The 24,603-nt window shown below is 36.7% G+C and overlaps 1 protein-coding gene across 3 annotated transcripts in view; it reads left to right on the plus strand.

The window, feature by feature from the left end:
• The first annotated feature begins 962 nt into the window (after positions 1-962).
• The window catches only part of NCAPG2 (non-SMC condensin II complex subunit G2), a 109,181-nt gene continuing 85,540 nt past the window's right edge, over positions 963-24,603 (plus strand). For 2 of the 3 annotated variants that reach the window (XM_072652078.1, XM_072652080.1), the window contains exons 1-8: positions 963-1,561; positions 1,972-2,116; positions 2,680-2,794; positions 16,124-16,312; positions 16,618-16,732; positions 18,438-18,592; positions 20,139-20,273; positions 24,249-24,343. In XM_072652078.1, coding sequence (XP_072508179.1) covers positions 2,717-2,794; positions 16,124-16,312; positions 16,618-16,732; positions 18,438-18,592; positions 20,139-20,273; positions 24,249-24,343 — 767 coding nt within the window. In that variant the 5' untranslated portion in view covers positions 963-1,561; positions 1,972-2,116; positions 2,680-2,716. The remainder of the gene's footprint in view (positions 1,562-1,971; positions 2,117-2,679; positions 2,795-16,123; positions 16,313-16,617; positions 16,733-18,437; positions 18,593-20,138; positions 20,274-24,248; positions 24,344-24,603) is intronic. The other variant, XM_072652079.1, reaches the window with a different exon arrangement.

Here is a 24,603-nt window from a genome sequence, read left to right on the forward strand (position 1 = left end):
GTTTAAAATACAGTTATTCCTTCCACACCCCCATGGTGTAGAAAGCTCATGTGTTCTGGAGGATCCTTGTAAAAATTTTTTAGCCCTCCCTTTTGCGTCAGAGAAGTTTGAATTATTACGGCAGTAAGAGACAAAAATGTTGATGTTCTATATTAGTATACATAGATTTTATGCATTTCTGAGTTTTTAAATTTTTTGGGTCATCTGCTGGCATTTGTGGCATCCACAAAACCTCTCTAAAATTTCCACTTAATTTCTTATACAGGAACAAGATACATTGAAACCTGATGGGCAAAGTCATGATGTGGAAGGGTAACTGTAAAGCACCACAGTCAGCTGAAATTGAAGTGCATATGCCATTTAATCTAGCGCTCGCCATCAGCCAGTACAAAAGGAAGCACTTCGCGTATAAAGCTATTGGCTAAAAATAAAAAAGGTTCATTTCCACCTCTCAGAGATTTTAAGAATCTGGGTCGGCGGTTTCGTCCAGGTGGGGAACTCCAAGTGCGGTTACTCCCTTCCCCAGCACACAAGATGGAAGTGACATTGAGACCCGCCCATAATCACGCAGCTAATAAACGGGTCCGAGGCAGGACCTGAACCCGCGTTTCCCAGATTCTAAGCTCTTCCCGCCTCCATGTTTTTGTTCTGCACCAGCCGGAGCCAAGGCAACCAGAGCAACCCCGTGGCCAACCTCAACCGCAAGGAGGGGCTCGTAGATATGCCGGAAACCGGAAAAGGAGCGGCCGAGAGAGCGCGCGGCCCCCCCGGAGAGTCTCACATCTCGCGAGAATCTCGTGACAGCTATGGGGCGGGGCCGCTTCTCGCGGCGACCCCTGGTTACAGTAACTACAAAACATCCTCTCTCCTACGCCGAAGGGAGGCGGGGCTTTATTTCCGCTCGCCGGGGCTTACCCCCTACCTGGAAGAGCTGCGTCAGGGCTAAGTGTCGCGAGAACAGCGTTTCCTCCGCCCACTCCGCTGTCGAGAGCGAGGCCACGGCGGCGCGGCGGCGGCGTGCGCTCTGGCGCGTTTGTTTGAATTTTTCTCCCGCCAGCTGGAGCCTGGGGGTTGGGCGAGTGGTGGTGAGGCGAGGTGGAGAACCGCCGAGGAAGCGGACAGGGAGGAGGTGGTCCGGGGAGGCGACTTGGAACCTTCCGGTGGGCTGGGGTAAGGGGTCGCGGCGGAGGTGGGGCGGGAGGCCAGCAGCCTCGGTCACCGCCGGTAGCCGGGTCCGGCCCGGTGACTCCCGCCCGCGCTCTTTTTAAACCTGGGAAGGGGGAGGCCTTCTTCACCTTTCCAGCCTCTGCCCCTTCCCTGGTCCCGAGAGCTGGGAGAGCCTCGAGGCCTTCACGGAAAGAGGGCCGAGTTGTCGGGGGTGGGGGAGCGCCCCCCAATTTCGCCCTTCCCCCACTTTTCTGGGGTGCCTCCCCCTGTGAAAAGCCCCCGCGTGGACCAGTTCCCCCCCCCCCGGCCTCCCTTGACGTCCTCGATTAGGCTCCAGCATCACAGCCGGGAGAAACCAGGGACTTGGTGCTTCCCGATCGGTGGCGTTCTTTCGGTGAGGACCATGGGATACAGGACCCTGGCAGGGATGGACGTTGTTCAGATAATAATACGACGGGACTTTCAGAGTTGACCGACGGCGTAATCCAACCACTTAATACTACGGACATTTCTGGAGAGTATTCTTGTGCTGGGTTTGGTGTTTACAGTTTAGTTGCAATAGAAATTAAATTAAGAGACTTCGATTTAGGGACTAAGATAGGAGAGATTCATTTTCTTATTCAAAAATTAAAATTCTTTTTCCATCTCCCATCCATCTTCCTGCCCCCTTCCATGGGTTAAATAAAAGAAAAACAAAACCTTTGGATTTGCATAGTTAAGCACTCATTCAAATATTCATAGTCAAGGAAAACAAACTTCTTTCACTGGGTCCAAAATTGTCTCACTCTGCATCCTGTCTTCCAGGAGGTGGAGGTAGCATGCTTCATCTTTGGTCCTCTGGAATCAAGTGGGTCATCGGTGGTTAAGTCTTTCAAAGTTGCTTGTTTTCACAGTGTTTGTTGTTCCTAAAAAAATGAATTGTTCTCCAGCAGCCATTTGGATGTGAGAGGTAACTAATTTGATTAAAAACCGTTAGTAGATAAAGATTATATGTAATATATATATACCATATATAGATATATAGCTCTATAGAGTTGTGCTTGCTTTCTGTTTTGTTTTTTTTCCTTTTGTACTTCTACATGAGAGATTATCTCATTACCGTCTATTTAAGACTGCTAGCTTGATCTTCCTCTTTTCTAATGTCTTGGTTTCTCAGCAAAATTACTTTTCGTTGCTCCTGGGTACAAAAATGTATTTGTCCACAGTATGGACTCTACCTACAGTGACTTCCTTCTAATCTTTAACGCTATCGCTGTTGTCTATGATAATGTGGTAAGGAAATTCCCTAGCAATCTATTCTATAACATAAGAAAAAAAATACTTCTAAGTATCATCCTAGTCTGCAGGAATGGTAATGAAGGAATTATTTTTCCTTTATTCTGATGTCCCTTTCTCCATTTTGAGATGATAAATTTTAAAGATATTTATGCTTTTTTTAGTATTAGATTGTAAATTTCATTCAAATCTTTTCACATGCAAGTTAGAAATAATAATTATTGTGTTTGCCTCTAGAGTCACAAAGTTAATAACACATGAAAAATATTTCATCATGGAAAAACGTAAGACATTTTTACAAGCTGTGTCTAAGAAATTTGTTGAAGACTTCTTGCAGTTTGTTCGACTTGATGTGAGTACTATGTGTTCTTTATTTTTGCTGATTTTCACTACAAATACTGTTCATTACTTTTGGTAGAAATATTGACTCTCCTGCTCCTTCCAATGGTTGAGGACCTGAAACCCATCTATAATTTTTGGTCAGATGATTTGCCTGAGCCTGAGATCTCTTAAATCAATGAATGAATGAAAAAGCATTTATTAATTACCTGATGTACTAGACACTAGGGAAGTACATGCAGAAGTGAGATAGTAGCTGTTTTCAAGGAATTTATGTTTTAACTGAAGTAGACAACACATATAGGTAAATGGAGGCCAGGGAAGCAGTCGTAGAATCAGAGATTTAAAGCTGGAAAGAATTTTACTGGCCATTGAATCCAGCCCCATTTTATAGATAAGGAAACTGAGGCATGGAAAGATTAAAGAATTTACCAAGGGTCACTCAGCTACTAAATGTCAGAGATAACATTTGAACTCAGGTCTTCTCTCTCTAAATTCACTATATTATGGTGTCTCTAAGTACTAGGGAGGGCAAGAATGTGTGTGTGGGGTGGTGTTAAACTGACATTTTAAATTTATTCAACTTTAATCTGTGGAGGACTTAGAAAAATATTCTTTGCCCAGTTCCTCATCCCTATAGAGAACTGCCTATCTTTTTTTTTTTTCTAGTTTTGAGGTCTTGTTGTAGCCTTCTTTTAAAAAGATTTTTTGTTAATTTATTTATTTTTAGTTTTAAACATTTACTTGCATAAGTTTTAAAATCTCTTTTTCTCTCCCCAAGATGGCCTGCAATCTGACATAGGCTTTACATATACGTTCCTATTAAACATATTTTCATGTTAGTTATGTTGTGTAGAAGAATTTTAACGAATGAGAGAAACTATGAGAAAAAAATAAAACAATTAAAAAAAGAAAATAGTCTGCTTTGCTCTGCATTCATACTCCATAGTTCTTTGTCTGGATGTGGATGGCATTTTCCATCATGAGGCCTTTGAAATTGCTTTAGATCCTTGTATTGCTGAGAATGGCTGAGCCTCTTAAAATTGATCATTGCAGACTGTGGCTGTTACTGTGTACAATGTTCTTCTGCTTTTGCTCTCTTCACTCAGTATCAGTTCGTATAAATATTTCCAGATTTTACTGAAGTCCTCCTTTTCATCATTTCTTACAGCATAATAGTATTCCATTACATTCATATACCACAGCTTGTTCAGCCATTCACCAATTGATGGGCATCCCCTCAGTATCCAGTTCTTCTGTCTATCTTTTTCTGTATCTTTCTTCCAAATCCCCATCACAGATCTCAAACATATTTAAGAAGAAGAAAAACAAACTTAGTAATCTTTCATAAACTTTTTTTAAAAGTTTGCTTTTATAAATAAAAAGGTGAAACATTCAATTATAGCCAAAAACCTGCAACAGCTTGTCAATTATTCTATTTCCATGGTCTTTATCTATGCACCTCTATAAATTCACACTTGATTGATCAGGTATGGAGTATTTGCCATGCTGGAGGTTTCGGTGAGCTAAGGGTCTAAATTGTCAAAGACAACCTGGATCCCTAGTTAAAACAAAACAAACCCAGTGCCTTCTAGCAACTGAATTTAGCTGTGATTAGAAAGTCTAGATTCAGATGATTGCTAGACTTTTATGCCTATAAACAGAAGGATTATGGGAGGAAAACTTGAAAGCTATGTTCAGATATCTGAGGGGCTTTCAGGTGCAAGAGGGCTTAGACTTGTTCAGTCTAAGCCTAGAGGGCAGAACTAGGAGCAGTAAGTAGAAGTTTCTGAGAGGCAGATATAGAGATGCTTCTTAGCAGAGTTCTCCACCAGTGCCATGGGTTGTCTTAGGAAGTAGTTGGTCCTCTCTCATTGGAGTTTTCTAATCAGAAATCAATTGATTACTACTTATCAGACATATAAGTGGGGATTCTTTTTTTTTCTTTTTATCTTTTTTTCTTTTTCTTTTTTTTTTATTTTTTATTAAATTTATTTATTTAACTTTTAACATTCATTTTCACAAAATTTTGGGTTACAAATTTTCTCCCCTTTTATCCCCTCCCCCCCCCAAACACCAAGCATTCTAATTGCCCCTATGACCAATCTGCTCTCTCTAATATCATCCCTCTCTGCCCTTGTCTCCATCTTCTCTTTTGTCCTATAGGGCCAGATAGCTTTCTGTACCCCTTTACCTGTATTTCTTATTTCCTAGTGGCAAGAACATTGCTCGACAGTTGATCCTAACACTTTGAGTTCCACCTTCTTTACCTCCCTCCCTCTCCACCCCTTCCCTTTGGAAAGCAAGCAATTCAATATAGGCCAAATCTGTGTAGTTTTGCAAATGACTTCCATAATAGTTGTGTTGTATAGGACCAACTACATCTCCCTCCATCCTATCCTGTCCCCCATTACTTCTATTCTCTTTTAATTCTATCCTTCCCCATGAGTGTCGACCTCAAATTGTACTCTCCTCCCCATGCCCTCCCTTCTATCATCCCCCCCACCCTGCTTGTCCCCTTATCCCCCACTTTCCTGTATTGTGAGATAGGTTTTCCTACCAAAATGAGTGTGCATTTTATTCTTCCCTTTAGTGGAATGTGATGAGAGTAGACTTCATGTTTTTCTCTCACCTCCCCTCTTTGTCCCTCCACTAATGAGTCTTTTGCTTGCCTCTTTTATGAGAGATGATTTGCCCCATTCAGTTTCTCCCTTTCTCTTCCCAATATATTTCTCTCTCACTGCTTGATTTCATTTTTTTTTAAGATATGATCCCATCCTCTTCAATTCACTCTGTGCACTCTGTCTCTATGTATGTGTGCGTGTGTGCATGTGTGTGTGTGTAATCCCACCCAGTACCCAGATACTGAAATGTTTCAAGAGTTACAAATATTGTCTTTCCATGTAGGAATGTAAACAGTTCAGCTTTTGTAAGTCCCTTATGACTTCTCTTTGCTGTTCACCTTTTCATGGTTCTCTTCATTCTTGTGTTTGAAAGTCAAATTTTCTTTTCAGCTCTGGTCTTTTCAAGAAAATTTGAAAATCCTCTATTTCATTGAAAGACCAATTTTTCCCCTGAAGAATTATACTCAGTTTTGCTGGGTAGGTGATTCTTGGTTTTAGCCCTATTCCATGCCCTTCGATCCCTTAATGTAGAAGCTGCTAGATCTTGTGTTATCCTGATTGTATTTCCACAATACTTGAATTGTTTCTTTCTAGCTGCTTGCAATATTTTCTCCTTGACCTGGGAACTCTGGAATTTGGCCACAATGTTCCTAGGAGTTTCTCTTTTTGGATCTCTTTCAGGCGGTGTTCTGCGGATTCCTTGAATATTTATTTTGCCCTCTGGTTCTAGAATCTCAGGGCAGTTTTCCTTGATAATTTCATGAAGGATGATGTCTAGGCTCTTCTTTTGATCATGGCTTTCAGGTAGTCCCATAATTTTTAAATTGTCTCTCCTGGATCTATTTTCCTGGTCTGTTGTTTTTCCAATGAGATATTTCACATTATCTTCCATTTTTCCATTCTTCTCTCTTTGTTCTGTGATATCTTGGTTTCTCATAAAGTCATTAGCCTCCGTCTGTGCCATTTTAATTTTGAAAGAACTATTTTCTTCAGTGAGCTTTTGAATTTCCTTTTCCATTTGGCTAATTCTGCTTTTGAAAGCATTCTTCTCCTCATTGGCTTTTTGAACCTCTTTTGCCAATTGAGTTAGGCTAGTTTTCAAGGTGTTAATTTCTTCAACATTTTTTTGAGTTTCCTTTAGCAGGGAGCTGATCTGCTTTTCATGCTTTTCTTTCATCTCTCTCATTTCTCTTCCCAGTTTTTCCTCCACCTCTCTAACTTGATTTTCAAAATTCTTTTTAAGCTCTTCCATGGCCTCAGCCCATTGGGTGGGCTGGGACACAGAAGCCTTGATTTCTGTGTCTTTGCCTGATGGTAAGCATTGTTCTTCCTCATCAGAAAGGAAGGGAGGAAGTGTCTTTTCTCCGAGAAAGTAGCCTTCAATAGTTTTATTTCTTTTCCCTTTTCTGGGCATTCTCCCCAGCCAGTGACTTGACCTCTGAATATTCTCCTCACACCCACCTCGCCTCCTGATCCTCCCAGCCAGCGTTTGGGGTCTGAGATTCAAATGCTGCTTCCAGCCTTAGGGCTTTTGGCGGGGGCAGGGCTGCTATTCAGTATGAGAATTAAGTTCAGGTGGTCAGGTCGGGGCAGGGCCCCCTCTCAGGCTCAGTTCCCTCAGGGGGTTTATGCACAGACCTTCCACAATGGATTCAGGCTCCCGCCCGCTTGGGGAGCCCCTGTCTGCAGCCGCCTCTTAGCTTCTACCTCCCGGAGGGGCCTGAATTATGGGGGCACCCCACTCCCCTCTCGACCCGCCAAAGAAACTCTTTCATGGACCCCTGTCACCTGTGGGTGGAGGTACTTGTGCGGCCACTGGTGATCCCGTCCCTGAAGCCTGGTCGGATCTGTTTCTCTCGGTGCTGCGGCCGCGGCGGCCGCAGCAGGTCTGGGCTGTGCTCCGCGTCTGCAGCACGATGGACCTTTTGCGAGAGGTTTGCAGGTCCCTCTGTGGCTGGAGGGACCCGCGTGGCCGCTGGAGATCCCGTCCCTGAAGCCCGCTCGGATCTTTTCCTCTCGGTGGCTGCCGAGGCCACGGCAGGGCTGCTCTCAGCTCCCAGTCCCGGTGCCCAGTCCGCAGCGCAAAGGACCCCCCGCGAGAGGTTTGCAGGTCTCTCCCGAACAGAAATCTCCCTCGCTCCAATGTTCCCTGGCCTCTGGGTGCAGAATTCTCCGTGAGTTACTTCCTTGTAGTCGTTCTATGTGTTGTGGGTTCGGAGCTATGTGTATGTGCGTCTTTCTACTCCACCATCTTGGCTCCGCCCCCCGGGATTCTTTTTAAAGTATGGGTTGGGTGAGCTGAATTAGCCGTTAAGATTCTTTGTGTAAAGAAGAGCTTTATGCTGATTAATTCTGCAGTTTTGGAAAGTGGTTTGAGGATTTTGATTATGATCTTGAAGTCATGAGATTATAAAGTTATTGTTTAAAGGGACTTTAAAAGTTATCTAGTACAAATTATTCATTTTATAGATGAGAGAAAAGGTTGAGAAAAGGGGAAGTAACTTGCCTCAAGTCTTGCTAGTAGTCAAATAGTAAATGTCAAGTCTGGACTTTTAAATGTTGTTTTTGTCAAAATAAAATTTGTTGATATCTTTTGTTTTCAGAGTGCCTAAATTTTTTCTTATATCACTTCTTTTTTCCTAAAGAACCATTCTTTATAACAAAGATGTTTTTAAAAGCAAAAAAAGGAGAGGGAGGTAGTAATAAGCAGAACCAATCAATACATCAAACAATTGACTGTACATGTGTGCATTCCCGCCCTCTGCCAAGGAGAGAGATGAGGTGCTTTCTTTTGTCTCTTCTTTAGGGCAAAACCTTTTTTTTTAACTTAAATTTTTCATCCTTCATTTTCACTTGTTTTATTGTGATCTTTTAGTTTTCTTTGTTGTAGTCATTTTATTGCTTATGTTGCTTTTTTTAGCTCTGTTTACTCTACTTTGCCTTAATTTTTCTAAGTCTTGCCATATACATCATAATTTTTTGTCTTATATCATAGTAATATTTCATTACATTCATATGCCACAATTTGTTTAGTGATTCCCACTGCATGGATATTTACCTTGTTTCCACTTGTTTACTACCACAAAAAAAGCCCTACTATAAATAATTGGTGTATATGAAACTTTTTTTTAATCAGCGACCCTGTGGGTTATATTCCTAAGCAGTGGAATCTCTGTGTCAAAGGGTGTAAACATTTTACCCACTTTATTTGCCTAATTCCAAATTGGCAAAGCTGAATTTATAATTACATCTTTTGACTCCAAATCTAATGCTCTTTAAACTCATCCTCTCTAGATCTTTTTGTATGTTCAATCCCACATATATTACTTTATAACCAACGTGTCATAGATGTATGTCTTGTAATTTTCAGTTTTTTCAGTTCAATTTAATATACACCTACTATGTATCAGACATTGTGCTAAGCATTAGGGATACATAGAACAAAATGAAACAATATCTAACTTCAAGAACTTTTTTTGCTTATAGTTTTTTTTTTAATTGGGATTGCTTATGGTTTAAAAAAAATATAGTCAAGGATTTTAAGGTTATTTGCTCAGCTTTCTTGAGATGGAGGATTTAAAAAACTTTTTAATGTAAATTTTATTTTCATATCTGCCTTATTTTCAGTCTTTTTATCTCCCTCCCTCCTTTCCTAAAAACCAGCTCAAGTGTATTGAGTTTGTTTTCATTTTACTTTTTTCATCTAGTCTTAGGACTTTTATGTGTCTTAATCAATACTTCTACTGTTTCAGCTGTAGTAGTCTTATGTTGCACTGTTTTGTGATTGTTGATAAGTTTGTAAGTACAGGTAATTTTTTGTTTCATTTTTTATATTTAATTTTTTTTCTCAATTACATGTAAATAAAATTTTTTAACATTTTTTTAAAATTTAAGTTCTAAATTCTCTCTTTTGCTTGATAAGGTATATAATTTAAAATGGATTATACATGTGCAGTCATGCAAAACATTTCCCTATTAGCCATCTTGCAAAATAAAACACAGACACAAAAAAACCAAGAATAATAAAGTTTAAAAAGTATGATTCGATCTGAATTCAGATTATCAGTTTTTTCTCTGGAGCTGGACAGCATTTTTCATCATGTCATTTAGAATTGTCTTGGATCATTGTATTGCTGAGAATAGCTAAATCATTCACAGTTGATCATCATACGGTATTCCTGTTACTGTGTACAATGTGCTCCTGCTTTTTTTGCTCACTTCACTTTTAATCAGTTCATGTAAGTCTTCGTAGGTTTTTCTGAAAGCAGTCTTGCTCACCATTTCTCAGTGCACAATAGTATTCCATCACAATCGTATACCACAACTTGTTCAGCCATTCCCAAATTGATGGACAACCCTTCCATTTCTAATTTTTTGTCATTGTAAAAAGAGTTACTATAAATATTTTTGTATGTATGGGTTCTTTTTTTTTTGATATCTTTGGGGTACAGACCTAATAGTGGTATTATTGGATCAAATGGTATGCACAATTTTATAGCCCTTTGAGCATAGTTTCAAATTGCTTCCAGAGTGGTTGGATCAATTCACAACTCCATCAACAGTATATATTAATGTACTAATTTTTCCACATTTTCAACATTTGGCATTTTCCTTTTCTATCATATTAGCTTGTTTTAACTTGCATTTCTCTAATCAGTAGGGATTTAGAGTATTTTTCATTCACTATAGGTAGCTTTGATTTCTTCTTCTGAAAACTGCCTTTCATTTCATACTTTGATCATTTATCAATTGGGGAATGACTTGTATTCTTATAGATTTGATTCTGTTTTCTATGTATTTGAGAAATGAGACCTTTATCAGAGAAATTTGTAAGAAATTTCTCCCGAGTTATCTGCTTTCCTATAATCTCAGCTTCATTGGTTTTGTTGATGTAAAACCTTTTAAGTTTAATGTAATTGGAAATATCCATTTTACTTCCTGTAATGTTCTCTCTTGTTTGGTTGTAAACTCTTCTCTTATACATAATTTTATGGTATGTATTCCATGCTCCCTTAATTTGTTTATGATATCTCCCTTTATGTCTAAAGTATGTACCTATTTTGAACTTATTTGGTATATGATATGAGATGTTGATCTTTACTTAGTTTCTGTCAAATTGTTTTCCAATTTTCCCAGCAGTTTTTGTTGCAAAAGCTAGAAATGGGTTTATCAAATACTTAAATTACTACTAGTGTATGGTGTACCAGTTTATTCCACTGGTCCACCATTCTGCTTCTTAGCCAGTAGCAGATTATTTTAATGATTAATGCTTTCTGATATAGTTAGAGATCCAGTTTGACAGAAGGTATAGAACACCTTCCTTCACCTTTTTTTTTTTTATTAATTCCCTCGATTTTCTTGACCTTTTGTTCTTCCAGATGAATATTACTATATTTTCTAGCTGTATACTAAAATTTTTGGTAGTTTGCTATGACATTGAATAAGTAAATTAATTTAAGTAGAAGTGTCATTTTTATTATATTGGCTCAACCTACCCATGAGTAATTAATATTTTTTCCATTTGTTCAGATATGAATATAATTATTAGTGTGAAAACATTTTGTAATTGTGTTCCTGAGTTTGTCTTAGCACATAGACTCCCATGTATTTTATATTCTCTGCAATTTTTTGACAAGGAATTTCTCTATTTCTTGCTGCTAGACATTGGTAATATGTAGAAATACTAATGATTTATGTGGGTTTATTTTATATCCTGTTACTTTCTGAAGTTGATAATTATTTCAACTTTTTTGTTACTGTTTTCTCTGGGATCCTAAGTGTGCCATCATTATCTGCAGAGTGATAGTTTTGTTTCTTTGTTGCCTATTCAGATTCCTTCAATTTCTTTTTCTTTTCTCATTGCATCTGTTGAAATTATCATGAGTTTTGTTAGTTTTGTTATTGATGTGGTTAGTTATGCTGATAGTTTTCCTGTATTCCTGGTATAAATCCTACCTGGTCATAATGTATCATCTTTGTGATATGTTGTTGTAATCTCCTTCCTAGTATTTCATTTAAAATTTTTGTTTCAGTATTTATTAGGGAAATTATTTTCTTTCTCTGTTTTTGCTCTTCCTTAGTTATCGTTTCCATATTTGGGTAGTAAAAGGTATTTGGAAAGACTCCTTTGCCTATTTTTCTAAATAGTTTATATATTATTAGAATTAATTGTTATTTAAAAATTTGGTAGAATTCACTTATGAATTCATCTAGTTCTGAGGGTTTTTTCTGAGGAAGCTCATTGATAGCTTTTTCAATTTCTTTTTCCAAGATAGGGTTAAGTATTCTATTTCTTCTTCTTTTAATCTGGGCAATTTATATTTTTGTAAATATTCTTCCATTTCACTTAGATTGTTGCATTTGTTAGCATATAATTGGGCATAATAGTTCCTAATGCTTTAATTTCATCTTTGTTTGGAGACGAATTTACCCTTTTCATTTTTTATACTGGTAATTTGATTTTCTTCTTATTTTTAATGAAATTAACCAATGATTTAGCTATTTTATTTTGTTTTTTTTCATAAATCCAGCTCCTAGTTTTATTTATTCATTGATTTCCTTTCAATTTTGTTACTCTCTCCTTTGATATTTCAGACTTTCCAATTTAGTTTTTAATTGAGGATTTTTAATTTATTCTTTTTCTAGTTTTTTTACTTGAATGTTCAATTCCTTGATCTGCTTTTTCTCTTTTTTATTGATCTAAGCAGTTAGAGATATAAATTTCCCCCTAACTGGTGCTTTGATTACATTACATAAATTTTGATTTGCCATCTCATTCTTGTCATTAATGTAATTACTATTATTATAATTTTTTTTATTTTTAGTTTTCAACATTCATTTCCACAGAATTTTGAGTTCCAAATATTCTCCCCATCTTTCCCCTCCCCCCACCCCAAAACACCTTGCCTTCTGATTACCCCTTCCCCCAATCTGCCCTCCCTTCTATCACACCCTCCCTTCCCTTATCCCCATCTTTTCTCTTTTCTTGTAGGGCAAGATAGATTTCTATACCCCATTACCTGTATTTCTTATTTCCCAGTTGCATGCAAAAACAATTCTCAACATTTGTTCCTAAAACTTTGAGTTCCAACTTCTCTCCCTTTCTGCTTCCCCACCCATCCCCACTGAGAAAGCAAGCAATTCAGCATAGGTTATACATGTGTAGTTTTGCAAAAGACTTCCATAATAGTCATATTGTGTAAGACTAACTATATTTCCCTCCATCCTATTCTGCCCCCCATTTACTCTATTCTCTCTTTCGACCTTGTCCCTCCCCTAAAGTGTTTACTTCTAACTACTCCATCTTCTCATTTGCCCTCCCTTCTATCATCCCCCCACTCTACTTGTCCCCTTCTCCCCTACTTTCCTGTAGTGTAAGATAGATTTTCATACCAAATTGAGTGTGCATGTCATTCTCTCCTTAAGGCAAGTGTGAAGAGAGTAAGCTTCACTTTTTCCCTCTCACCTCCTCCCTTTTCTCCTCCATTGAAAAAGCTTTTTCTTACCTCTTTTATGAGAGATAATTTCCCCCATTCCATTTCTCCCTTTCTCCTCCCAATATATTCCTCTCTTACCTCTTAATTTTATTTTTTTAGATCTCATCCCATCTTATTCAACTCACCCTGTGCTCTCTCTGTCTCTGTTTCTCTCTATAAATATAAATATGTGTATTTGTGTGTGTATGTGTATGTATGTACGTATGTACGTAGTGTATGTATGTACGTATGTACGTAATGTATGTATAATCCCTGGAACTACCCAAATACTGAGAAAAGTTTCAAGACTTACAAATATTGTCATTTCATGTGGGAATATAAACAGTTCAACTTTAGAAAGTCCCTTATGATTTCTTTTTCCTGTTTACTTTTTCATGCTTTTTTGATTCTTATGTTTGAAAGTCAAATTTTCTTTTCAGCTCTGATCTTTTCATCAAGAATGCGTGAAAGTCCTCTATTTCATTGAAGGACCATTTTTTTCCCCTGAAGTATTGTTTTGCTGGTTAGGTGATTCTTAGTTTTAATCCCACTTCGTTTGACTTCTGGAATATCATATTCCACACCCTTTGATCCCTTAATGTAGAAGCTGCTAGATCTTGTGTTATCCTGATTGTATTTCCACATTACTCGAATTTTTTCTTTCTAGCTGCTTGCAATATTTTCTCCTTGACCTGGGAACTCTGGAATTTGACTACAATATTCCTAGGAGTTTCTCTTTTCTGGGCTCTTTCAGGAGGTGATTGGTGGATTCTTTCAGTGTTTATTTTGCCCTCTGGTTCTAGAATATCAGAGCAGTTTTCCTTGATAATTTCATGAAAGGTGATGTCTAGGCTCTTTTTGATCATGGCTTTCAGGTAGTCCCATAATTTTTAAATTGTCTCTCCTGGATCTATTTTCCAGGTCAGTTTATTTTTCCAATGAGATATTTCACTTTATCTTTTGTTCTTTTAGTTTTGTTTTGTAATTTTTTGGTTTATCATATAGTCATTAGCTTCCCTCATCTCCACTCTCATTTTTAAGAACTGTTTTCTTCAGTGAGCTTTTGAACCTCCTTTTCCATTTGGCCAGTTCAGCTTTTTAAAGCCTTCTCCTCATTATCTTTTTGGACTTCTTTTTCTAATTGAGTTAGCCTATTTTTGAAGGTGTTATTTTCTTCAGCATTTTTTTGGGCCTCCTTTAGCAAGCTGTTGACTCCCTTTTCAAGCTCTTTCATAGCCTGAACCCATTGCATATTCATTTTGGAGGTGCTAGAGACAGAAGCCTTGGCTTCCTCTAAAGGAAGTTCTTCCTTTTATTGTTCTTCCTCATCTGAAAGGATGGAAGGAAATACCTGTTCACCAAGAAAGTAACCTTTTATGGTCTTATTTTTTTTCCTTTTTTTGGGCATTTTCCCAGCCAGTTACTTGACTTCTGAATCCTTTGTCAAGAGGAGGGTCCTGGTGTTCCTCCTCACCCCAGGACAATGCTCAGGGCTGAGATTCAGATCAGCAGGTCAGTTCCCCCTGGGGTTTTAAGCTGAGCCTGTCCCACAATGGAAGCTGGGACTGGGTGACTGCCACACAGCACTGCTGTCCTGCTGCTGCTGCCACCACCGCTGCCTGCGGCCGGTGCTGAGAGGGACCCTGCTCCCCTCTTGCCCAGCTGGGAAAGCCCTCTCACTGACCTTTGAAGCTTTCTTTGACGCTTGTGGGTTCAGGGATCTGAGACCCTCCCTGCTGCAGATTCTGCCCTGGGGAGGCCTATTCTGGTTCTGTTCCTCCCGGGGGTGTGCAGCCAGGACTGGGCTCCGCTTTGCTCAGAGTCGAATGGGATAGACCCCTCCCGTCAGCTTTCCAGGTTACCCTTGACAGGAGATCTCCTTCACTCTGTCCTTTTGTGGCTTGTGCTGCTCCAGAATTTGTTGAGAGTCATTTTTTACAGGCACTTTATGGGCTACGTGGGGGGGCTTCTACAGGTCCATTTTTCTACTCTGCCATCTTGACTCCACCCCTAATGTGATTAGTATAATGTAATTATTTAATATGATTATTGTTTCTATGATTTTTTTCTTTTACCCACTTATTCTTCAGAATTAAATTAGTTTCCAATGAATTTTTGATTTATATTTCCATGGCTCTCTATTGTTCATTTCTGAGTCATTTCAATCACTGAGACATTTCAGTATCCACAGTAATTTTAAAATAAATGCTATGTGTAGGTAATTTTAGTAATATTTGAAAAGTTGACTTTTAATAATGCTAGTTCATATTTTAAATGCTTTAAGGTTTGCAGAGACTTCATTTCCATTATCTTATCTGGTTCTCATAAAATCCTTTTGAGGTAGGTGCTATTGTTCCAGTTTTACTGTTCACAGTTTATGAGGAAACTGCGGCTCAGGGAGATAGATGTGCCCAGGGTCACATAGTGCCAGTGATGGGATTCCAATCCAGGTTGCCCTTACTCTGATCTATTTGTCTATCAACTATGACTCATTGACTCTCCCAAAGCACAAGTATTGCATGTAGTTTCTGTGAACTAATGATATTCCCCTTTCTTTGATTTCACTGGTACAGGGTACTTCCTGTAAGGAAGCTTTCATTTGCCAGAGTAGACTGATACTTTGCAACTTACGGCCTTCAAGATATCTGGGGCACTGGCTGGTTTAGTGACTCTCCTGGGATCCCACAGCAAGTATAGTCCACAGGGAGGTTTTCTTGAGTCTGATGATTAATTACCTAATTAAAATTAAGAGAAGGGAAAGAAGAAGGAAATACTTATTACTGTGCATTAGATACTATGTTTAGTTTTAAAAAATAACTCATTTGATTCTCAAAACAACCTGGGAAGTAAATTATTATTATCCCTGTTTTACATTAAGGCAGTCTAGGGTCACATAGCTAATGGATATTTGAAGCAGGATTTGAATTCAGGCCTTCCAGACTCTCAACTTAGTTTTTTATTTACCATACCTCCTAGCTGCTAAGCTTTATTGGAATTATTCAGTTACATGACAATAGTATAAATCTTTGTTTACAAATATTTTACCTTACTGCTACTTACTTATCTTTTCCCCCATGGAGAGTGTTTTTTGAAAGCTACAACAAAGTGTATGTTGTTAATTTTTGTTACAAGTATTAAAGGTAAGTGAAATTTATAATCATCATTCTTCGAAAAAGAGTCTTAAGAAAGAAAAGTGCTATTTTCCTTTTTTTTAAAAAATATCTAATTCTGATAACTTTACAGAAAGATGTCTTTGACCCTTTTAACTTAAATGAATTGTTAGAGGAGTTACCAAGGAAACAGAAAGAAGAATTATGGGAAAGGCTGAAGAATTTATTAACAGATGTTCTACTAGAGACCCCTGTGGATGAATGGCAAAAGCATGAAATGGAATGTGAAGATCATATGGAAATAGAAAATGGCCCAAACATGGTAGTATATACCTTCCAAAATGCAAATGATTTTTAACAATTGAAATAAAGTACTTATGAATTATTTAGACCAAAAAATTTGAAATCTTAAAGATTGAGTATGTATTCCTTATGATAGTGAGCTGGAATATATTATCTTTAAATCTAGTGGTATTTCAGATTATTTCATCATTAAAAATACACTCAGAATTTATTAAAATTATTTTTTGAGGCATAGTCCAATATTTAGAAATTTAGTAATGCTTTAATTCCTTCAAAAGTTGAAGTTAATTTTGTGATTTTAATGCTTTTGCTTTTTATTTACAGAAACAAACCTTTGAAATCATCTATGCAGTTTCGTATGTGATTACTATTTCATTGTCTGTAGTAAATGAAAATGAAAATTACAAAGCTCTGCTGGAATGTGCAATCATATTAAATAGTAAGTTGATTCTTTTTTTATAATATTAAATTTTTGAAAGGATGTCAAGGCCTTTATGCCTTGAAAGAAGACTTTGCTTTAGAACCAGTGAAATTTTTTTTCTTTAAATTTATGTGATTTAGAATGTAACTTGTTAGATTCTTATTAGGGGGCAGAGCTTTTTCATATACAAAAATAACCTAAGATTTTTCTTTATTATGGGTCCATATTGAATGAATTTAGTTTTTTTCTTGAAATAGTGATGTTGGTTTATGGAATTTGCATAATTTGTATATATCTTAGTGAATGTCTGAAAAATCATGGCCAATGGCAGCCTTTACGTTTTATTGTTTTACTTATTTGATGAATGAATAAGAGTTTGGTAAGGGCAAAAGTTCATGAATTTAATCAAGAAATGGAAACACTGATTTTTTTCCCCCTGATGTTATTTTTGGTAATAGATATTAAGGAATATACATTGAAATGTGGCTTGGTACTACTAAAGTGTATCCAGAAAAACTTAGTAAATGATAGCAATAGAGGAAAGACTGGTTTGTAATTGTGTTCCTGTGTAAAAACAAATTGTTGAATAAGTGTATTAAGTAGGTATGCAACACTATTAAGAGACAGTGCGGCATAGTGCAAAAAGTGCTATCTTTGCAGTCTTGTTTCTGCCACTGCCTGGTTGTTACCCTTTGCTAAATCACTTAGACTCAAGGAGGCTCAGTTTTCTTATCTGTAACGTCTTGTATTATATAAGCTTTAAAGTCTTCTCTAGCTCTAAAATTTTGTGATTTGTTAGGTCCCTTTTAATGAAAAAGTAACACTCATTCATAGTTAATAGCATAATTTGCTTAGAAATAATTTAGTAAACTGCTTAAACTTTTTTTTCTTTAGGTGGCTTTAGCACGCAGCTCTGTAGCACAGTGGATAGAGGGCCCAGCCTGGAGTCAGAAAGACTCATCTTGCTTAGTTTAAATCTGGACTCAGACACTTATCTAGCTTTGTGACCCTGAGCAAGCCACTTAAGCTTTTTATCTCATTTCCTTATCTATAAAGTGAACTGGAGAAGGAAATGGAAACCACTCCAGTTTATTTGTCAAGAAAACCCCAAATGGGGTTACTGAGATTTGGGCTTGACTGAACAATGTTTAGACTACATTGCATGCTTAGCAGACCCTTCACATACAAAGGGAAATTTCACATGAGAGTAAGTTTTATGATAGGGTCTAGATCTGTGGTTTTATCGGTCCAGGGACTTATTGAAGAAAGAAATTCCCTCTCTGAATGCAGGTCTGCTCCTTCTCTGCCACTTCTAGCACTAGAAAACTGCAGAAAACCTTGAGAATTTAAGCAGCTTGCTAGGGTTACACAGCCATTCAGTGTCAGTACCAAGACTTCAACCTGATTGGGTCGGAGGCCAACTCTATCCTAGGGATGGGGAAGCTGCAGCCTCAGGGCCACATGTGACCCTCTAGATCCTTGGGTATGGCCTTTTGACTGAGTCCAAGTTTTGCAGAACAAATCTTTTTATTAAGGGAATTTGTTATGTGAAATTTGGATTCAGTCAGAGGACTGCCCTTGAGGATTTAGGGGGCCACCTGTGGCATAAGGTTTCTCACCCCTGCTATCATGCTACATTTCATTGTATGTTAACTCTTCCAGACTTCATGTGTTTGAGTTAATGACATTCTTCTGTATTTAAAATTGCTTTCTTTTTATTTAGGTATTATACATGCCCTGCCTGAATCTGAAAGAAAAATACAGAATTCCATACATCAATTATGTGTGACTTGGTGGGAAAAAGGCCTTGAAGCCAAAGAAGATATGGGGAAAACTGCTTTTATAATACTTTTAAAAAAGAGTCTTAATACTAAAACAGTAAGTTGAAATTGACTATATTATGTTTTTACCATTCTTTGTTATTTTATTGTGTTTCAGAACCAGATAAGGTATTGGCCTTCTTATACCTTAGTCTTTAAAGTCTGTTTTATTGCTTTTGGGGTAATAAAGTTATGCTAATTGGTCTGGGTTTTTACAAAATACTTGTTATAGGGGTTCTTAATCTTTTTTGGGTCACAAACTCTTTTGGCATTCTGGTGAAGCCTATGATTTCCTTCTCAGCATAATGTTTTTGAATGTATAAGATAAAATAAATTGGATTAAAAGGAAACCAATTATATTGAAATACAGATATCAAAGCAAAACAAAAAAACTGGAATCCATGGAACCCAGGTTAAAAAGTACCTTTTTACCATTTTGCCTACTGTTCTTTTCCCAACTTTTTTTTTTATCCATTTCCTTTTTGCTGGCTTTCTTTGTTTCTCTCAAATCTTGAGCCTTTCTCCTTTTCATTTGAGTAACTTTATGCTTCTTCTAGGCTTTCATTTCCTTTGTTTTTTTAAGATATATTCAGCCTTTCAATGCCTTCTTTAGCCTTCCTTGTTTTTGTAAAATTGTTCTCAAGCTACAAATGATTCTCTGCTAGATTCTTGAAGGTTTCATGTCTGCTACTTCTTGACTAGAACGTTGCAATTCTTTGCTAACTTTGAATATGAGATTAAGGTGTCCTATAAATATTCTTAGGTTGAAATTAAAGTTTGATATGGCGTTTATCTATGTATGTAAAATTTTATAATATAAACTGTTATATAAAATTATACGTTATACATATATAGTGAATAAAACATTTTGTTTCTATAGGTTTTTTATATATTTATATAAAACATGTATATTGAATTCAGCATATTACTTTCAAAGCTGTTCTGCTAATCTGTTATTACCATTTGAACTTCATTTTCTTTTGTGTGTTCAAAAAAATTCTTTGGTGACCACTTTTTTTCCTCTTTTTTATGAGATGACATTATGATCTCTAGCACCCTTCCCTTTCACCTTCCTCAATAAAAAAACCCCCACAATATTTGTAAGAAATTAGCATAATCTAGCAAAACAAATCTATGCATTGTGGTATCCTAAAGTATGTTTCTCATTTTCTCCTATGAGTCTCTAATCTCTCTGTCATATAGTGGGCAGGCAGGCAACAAATGCACACTATATACCTGGAATGTTGTGATAAACACTATGAGATACAAATGCAAGCAAATAGAAAGTACCAGGTTTCATCGCTGATCCCTCCAGAGTTGTAGTTGTTCATTTCATTCATCAGAGTTTTTAAACTTTTAAAATTATTTTCCCTTACAGTGTTGCTATTACCATATTAATTGTTTTCCTGGTCCCATAACTTTCCTCTGTATAAATTTATACGTTTATTGCCATTTATTATTTTTTATACTTATAACAGGTATAATATTTATAATAAGAAATACATTTATTATTTGTTGTCTGAACTGGCTCCTTTTACCTATTATTTCTCTCATATATCTAAGATTTAGAAATTGGTTTTAATATTTTATTTTTGTTTCCCTAGGGTGCAGACATTTGTCGACTTTGGAATATTCATCAGGCCTTACTTTGCTTTGATTATGATTTGGAGGAAAGTAATGAAATTAAAGATATGTTGCTTCAATGCTTCATGAATGTTAATTGTATCAAGACAGAAAAAGTAAGTACAGGTTTTTTTTTATTTGGGGTCCATTTGCTATATGTACCTACATTCTTTCTCCATAGGATCATAGGTATTAACCATTTTCTATTCCTTTCCTATCCAAGGAGGTATTGCTTGATGAATAAAACAATAATATCTAGAGATTCAATGGTAATGAACAGAGCATTGAATTTGGTATCCTACGATCTAGGCTTAGGTCCTCTCTGATGCTTACTACCTAACCTGTGTGACCTTGGGCAAGTCATTTAAAATATCTGGATTTAGTTTCCTTGTGAATAAATTGAGGGAGTGGAACTAGATGACCCCTAAGAGACACAATGAGGTGGCTCAGAGCATAGAACTTTGGGACTGGTGTCAGAAACAAGTCATTTAACCTTTTTCTTCACTTGCCTCAGTTGTAAAGTAGGGATTATAACAACAGACCTCCTTAAGTGTTTTGAGGATCAAATTAAATAATATTTGCAAAACTCTTAGCGCACTGTTTGGCACTGTAGATGGCTTAATAAATGCTTGTTTCCTTCTTTTTCTAAGATTTCTCCCAATACTAAATCTCTGATTCATTGGTCCCACTTATGGAGATAAGAATTAGACATAAAAGAACTAGGGAATACTGAGTCATAAATTTTTAAGAAACAAGTTGTATCGTGCCTAAAAAGTATGCCATTTAAATTGCATAGAGAAAGCAGAAAGGATTAAATTATACAAGCCAGAGTATATAGGCAGAAATTGTTAATATGAAGAAAGGGAAGAACAAAACAAAGATGAAATTAAATTGAATGGGAAAGGTGGTTTTGATTCTGGAGAATATTGAATACCAAGAGAAGTTACTATATAATTGGTTAGACAGACCCTTTGAGTGGAGAAATTTCTTAGCACAGTTCTTCCACGAAACATTTTTGTAGGTACTTTTGTTGTTGTCGATTTTGTTTTGTCTTACTCTTTGACCCCGTTTGGGGTTTTCTTGGCAAAGATACTGCAGTGGTTTGCCATTTCTTCTCCAGTTCATTTTATCAATGAGGAATTGAAGCAGACAGGGTTAAGTGACTTGCCTGAGGTCACATGGCTAGTAAGAGTCTAAGACTGAATTTGAACTCAGGAAGATGAGTCTTGACTTCAGCCTTGGTACTTTATCCAGTGTGTCACCTACCTGCTTCATGCTGGTGATTATAAAAGTGATATTTTGAAGGATATGTGCAGTGGGTTAAAGGACACTCACAAGAGGTAGATGGACAAAGAGGAGGTATCAAAAGGCATAAAGACGAAATTAGAGACCTTTCCACGTATCTGAGTCTAGAACTAAAAGGAAGCTGACTCTGTTTACTGATTTGAAATGTTTTATAGCAGGTTTCTCAGCCTTCTCAAATTGTTTGCATGCTTCTTGGAATTCTCTTATTCAGTAAAATCTGCGAAGGTGAGAGCAAAATAATGCTTCCTTCTAAGCAACAAAACATATACTGTGTTGCTAATGCTTAATTATATGTTATGAATCATATGTAAAAGTCTGTGTGACATAAGAATTCTTAATTCAGCAACAAATATTTATTTAGTATGTACTAAATGCCAGGGACCGTTAGAAGATGAGCAGAGGTCTCAGATCTTGAGGAACTGGGGAGTGCAGCAGCAAATATAACATGTGTAATTATCTCCATTTGGAATAAGTAAATTAAAAAGTCCAAACTGTTGAAGTAGTGACTGGATATTTTTGTATTCTTTTTCTTACAGAATTTTTAAAGAAAAGCTCTCAGAATCTTTTTATTGGATTTATAGTTTGCTTTTTTCACATTCTGACATTTGACTTTTGAAATTTTTTTATTTGAATACCCAAAAAAGAATAGTTCTGCATATAAAGTAAAACCAAAAAAATGGTTTATATGTTAAATTTCGCATGTTTATTATGTATAGCTTGCCTTTTGTCATATAATAAATTCAGTCAATAAATAGACATCTATCAAGTATATATCCCTTGTGACTGGCACTGTGCTCTGTGCTGGGGATATGAAAGGAGGCCTAAGGCAGCCCCTACCCTCAAGGAGCTTGCAATCGAAGGGGAGGGACAATATGCAAACTAATTTATACAAAGCAAACTTTATACAGAATAAATAGGAAATAACTAACAGGAAAGGTACTAGAATTAAGAGGATTTGTTTGACCTTCCTGTTAAATAAAGGATTTTAGTTGGTACTTGAAGCCAGGGAAGTTAGTAGGCAAGTTGAGGAGGGAGAGCATTCCAGGCATGGGGGACAGGCAGAAAATTCCCAGAGCTGATAGAGATGGAGTGTCTTGTTCTGGGAACAACCAGGAGGTCATTGTCACTGACTGATTAAAGTGAATATTGCAGGATGTAAGGTGGAAGGTATTAGGAGGATAGATTTTGAAAGACTTTGAATGTCATGCAGAACATTTTATATTTGATCCTGTAGTGATTGGAAGCCACTTGAATTTCTTGAGTAGGGTAGGGAAGAGACATGATCAGACCTGTCCTTTAGGAAAATCAATTTAGTGGCTGCTTGGAGGATGGACTGGAGTGAGGAGAGACTTGAGACAGCAGACCCTGCAGCCTACTGCAATAGTCCAGTTGTGAGGTGATGAGAGCCTGTTCTAGAGTAGTGGCAATATCAGAGGAGAGGAGATATATTCAAGAGATGTCGCAGAGGTGAAATCGACAGGTTTTGGCAACAGCTTGGATATGAGAAAGTGATAGATAGTAAGGCTTCAGTTCAAAGTTGTGCTGCTAGTCCGTGTTTCTTTCTATACTTTGTTCTTTTCTGTGTATTTTTTAAAAGTAAAATTTATTTTTTAGTGAACAAATACCAGTTTCTGCCCACACAAATTCCTTCCATTGAACATAAAGAAAAAACCCTTTACCCCTTTACATTTTTCATTTTTTTTTCAGTTTTACCAGTCTGACAAGTATGACATGGAACCTCATTTTTAATTGATCTTTCTCTTACTGTTAGGGATTTGGAACACTTATTTTCTACTGTTAGTGATTTAAAACACCTTTTCACTATTGCTAGTGATTTGGAGCACATTTTTCGTGCTTTTTGTGAGTTGGAGCATTTTCTTATATAGCTATTGATAAAACTACTTGTTCATATCTTTTCAGCGTTTATTTATTTGGGATGGTTCTTGTCACATATTTGAATCAGTCCCTTAAATATGTCTTGGATGTCATACCTGTGTCAGGAGCTTGCTGCTAAGATGTTTTTTTTCTTGTTAAGTTTTAGAGATGTTTGAATGGGATTCATCTGATTGTTGTTTTATAAGTATAGGTTTCAGAATTTAGTGGCAGAATAAGAGTTAAATTTTTGGCATAAGTTGAAAGGCAGCATAATATAGTGGATATGATGCTAGAGAGAGTAGAAAGTATCTTTTTTGATCATGGGCAAGACTTTTAATTATTGAGCCTGAGCTTCCTCATCTACAAAGTGTAAATACTGATAACTGTGCTACCTACCTCACTTGGCTGAAGTTTAAATGAGATAATGTATGCAAAGATTTTTGTATACCTTCCTATATTATATGAGTTCTATGTCATAATGAGTAATGCAGTTATAAGTCTTTGAAGTGCTGAGATATAGTATTGATATCACATACTGTATTTGTGTCTTTAACTCTTCTGACTTTAGTTAATTACTAGGGAGAGAGGGAGTTGAATGGGGATGGCAAATTGACAACCAAGTAAAGACGTTAAGATTCTATGTTATGCTCTTTTCCATATCTGTTCCCTTCCTTTCCTCCCTCCCTGGGGGACCCTGGTGCATGTCATGGAAACATTTGTAGTCTGTAGGAAATATTATGTTAAGCTTTATATATTTTAAAACTCAGTGAATTTTTTCTAGTGATGATTCTTTCTGTTTGTGAGCTGTGTGATATTATCAAACAATCAAGGATTTGCTCTTTCTTTTGTATTATTGGAATTGTTTTTGTCCTGTTACTATTTTTACATCACAACTTACTTTTCCTTTATAGGGAAGAAGATTCCTGAGCTTTCTATTCAGCTGGAATGTAAACTTCATTAAAATTATCCATGTGATCATTAAAAAACAATTGCAAGATTTAAAAAAGTATGTATTAAAGGTAGCTAATGTTGTTTACGCAGCTATTGCCTTAACTTTCTAAAAGTATGAACTGAACTTGCTTTCAAAATAGCCTTGAAAATTAACTCCCACACTTTCTACTTAGATCATTAGAAATTAGTGACTAGTTTTTCATTGTTAATTATTAGAATTATTCTTTAAATTATTTGATAGAAGAAAATTGTGTAAGCTGTATTTTAGACACAAAACTGGCAGAAATAATTATATTAATTATTTAACCTAATTAT

This window comes from Notamacropus eugenii, chromosome 3, assembly GCF_028372415.1.
Source record: "Notamacropus eugenii isolate mMacEug1 chromosome 3, mMacEug1.pri_v2, whole genome shotgun sequence".
Classification (NCBI taxonomy): Eukaryota; Metazoa; Chordata; class Mammalia; order Diprotodontia; family Macropodidae; genus Notamacropus; species Notamacropus eugenii.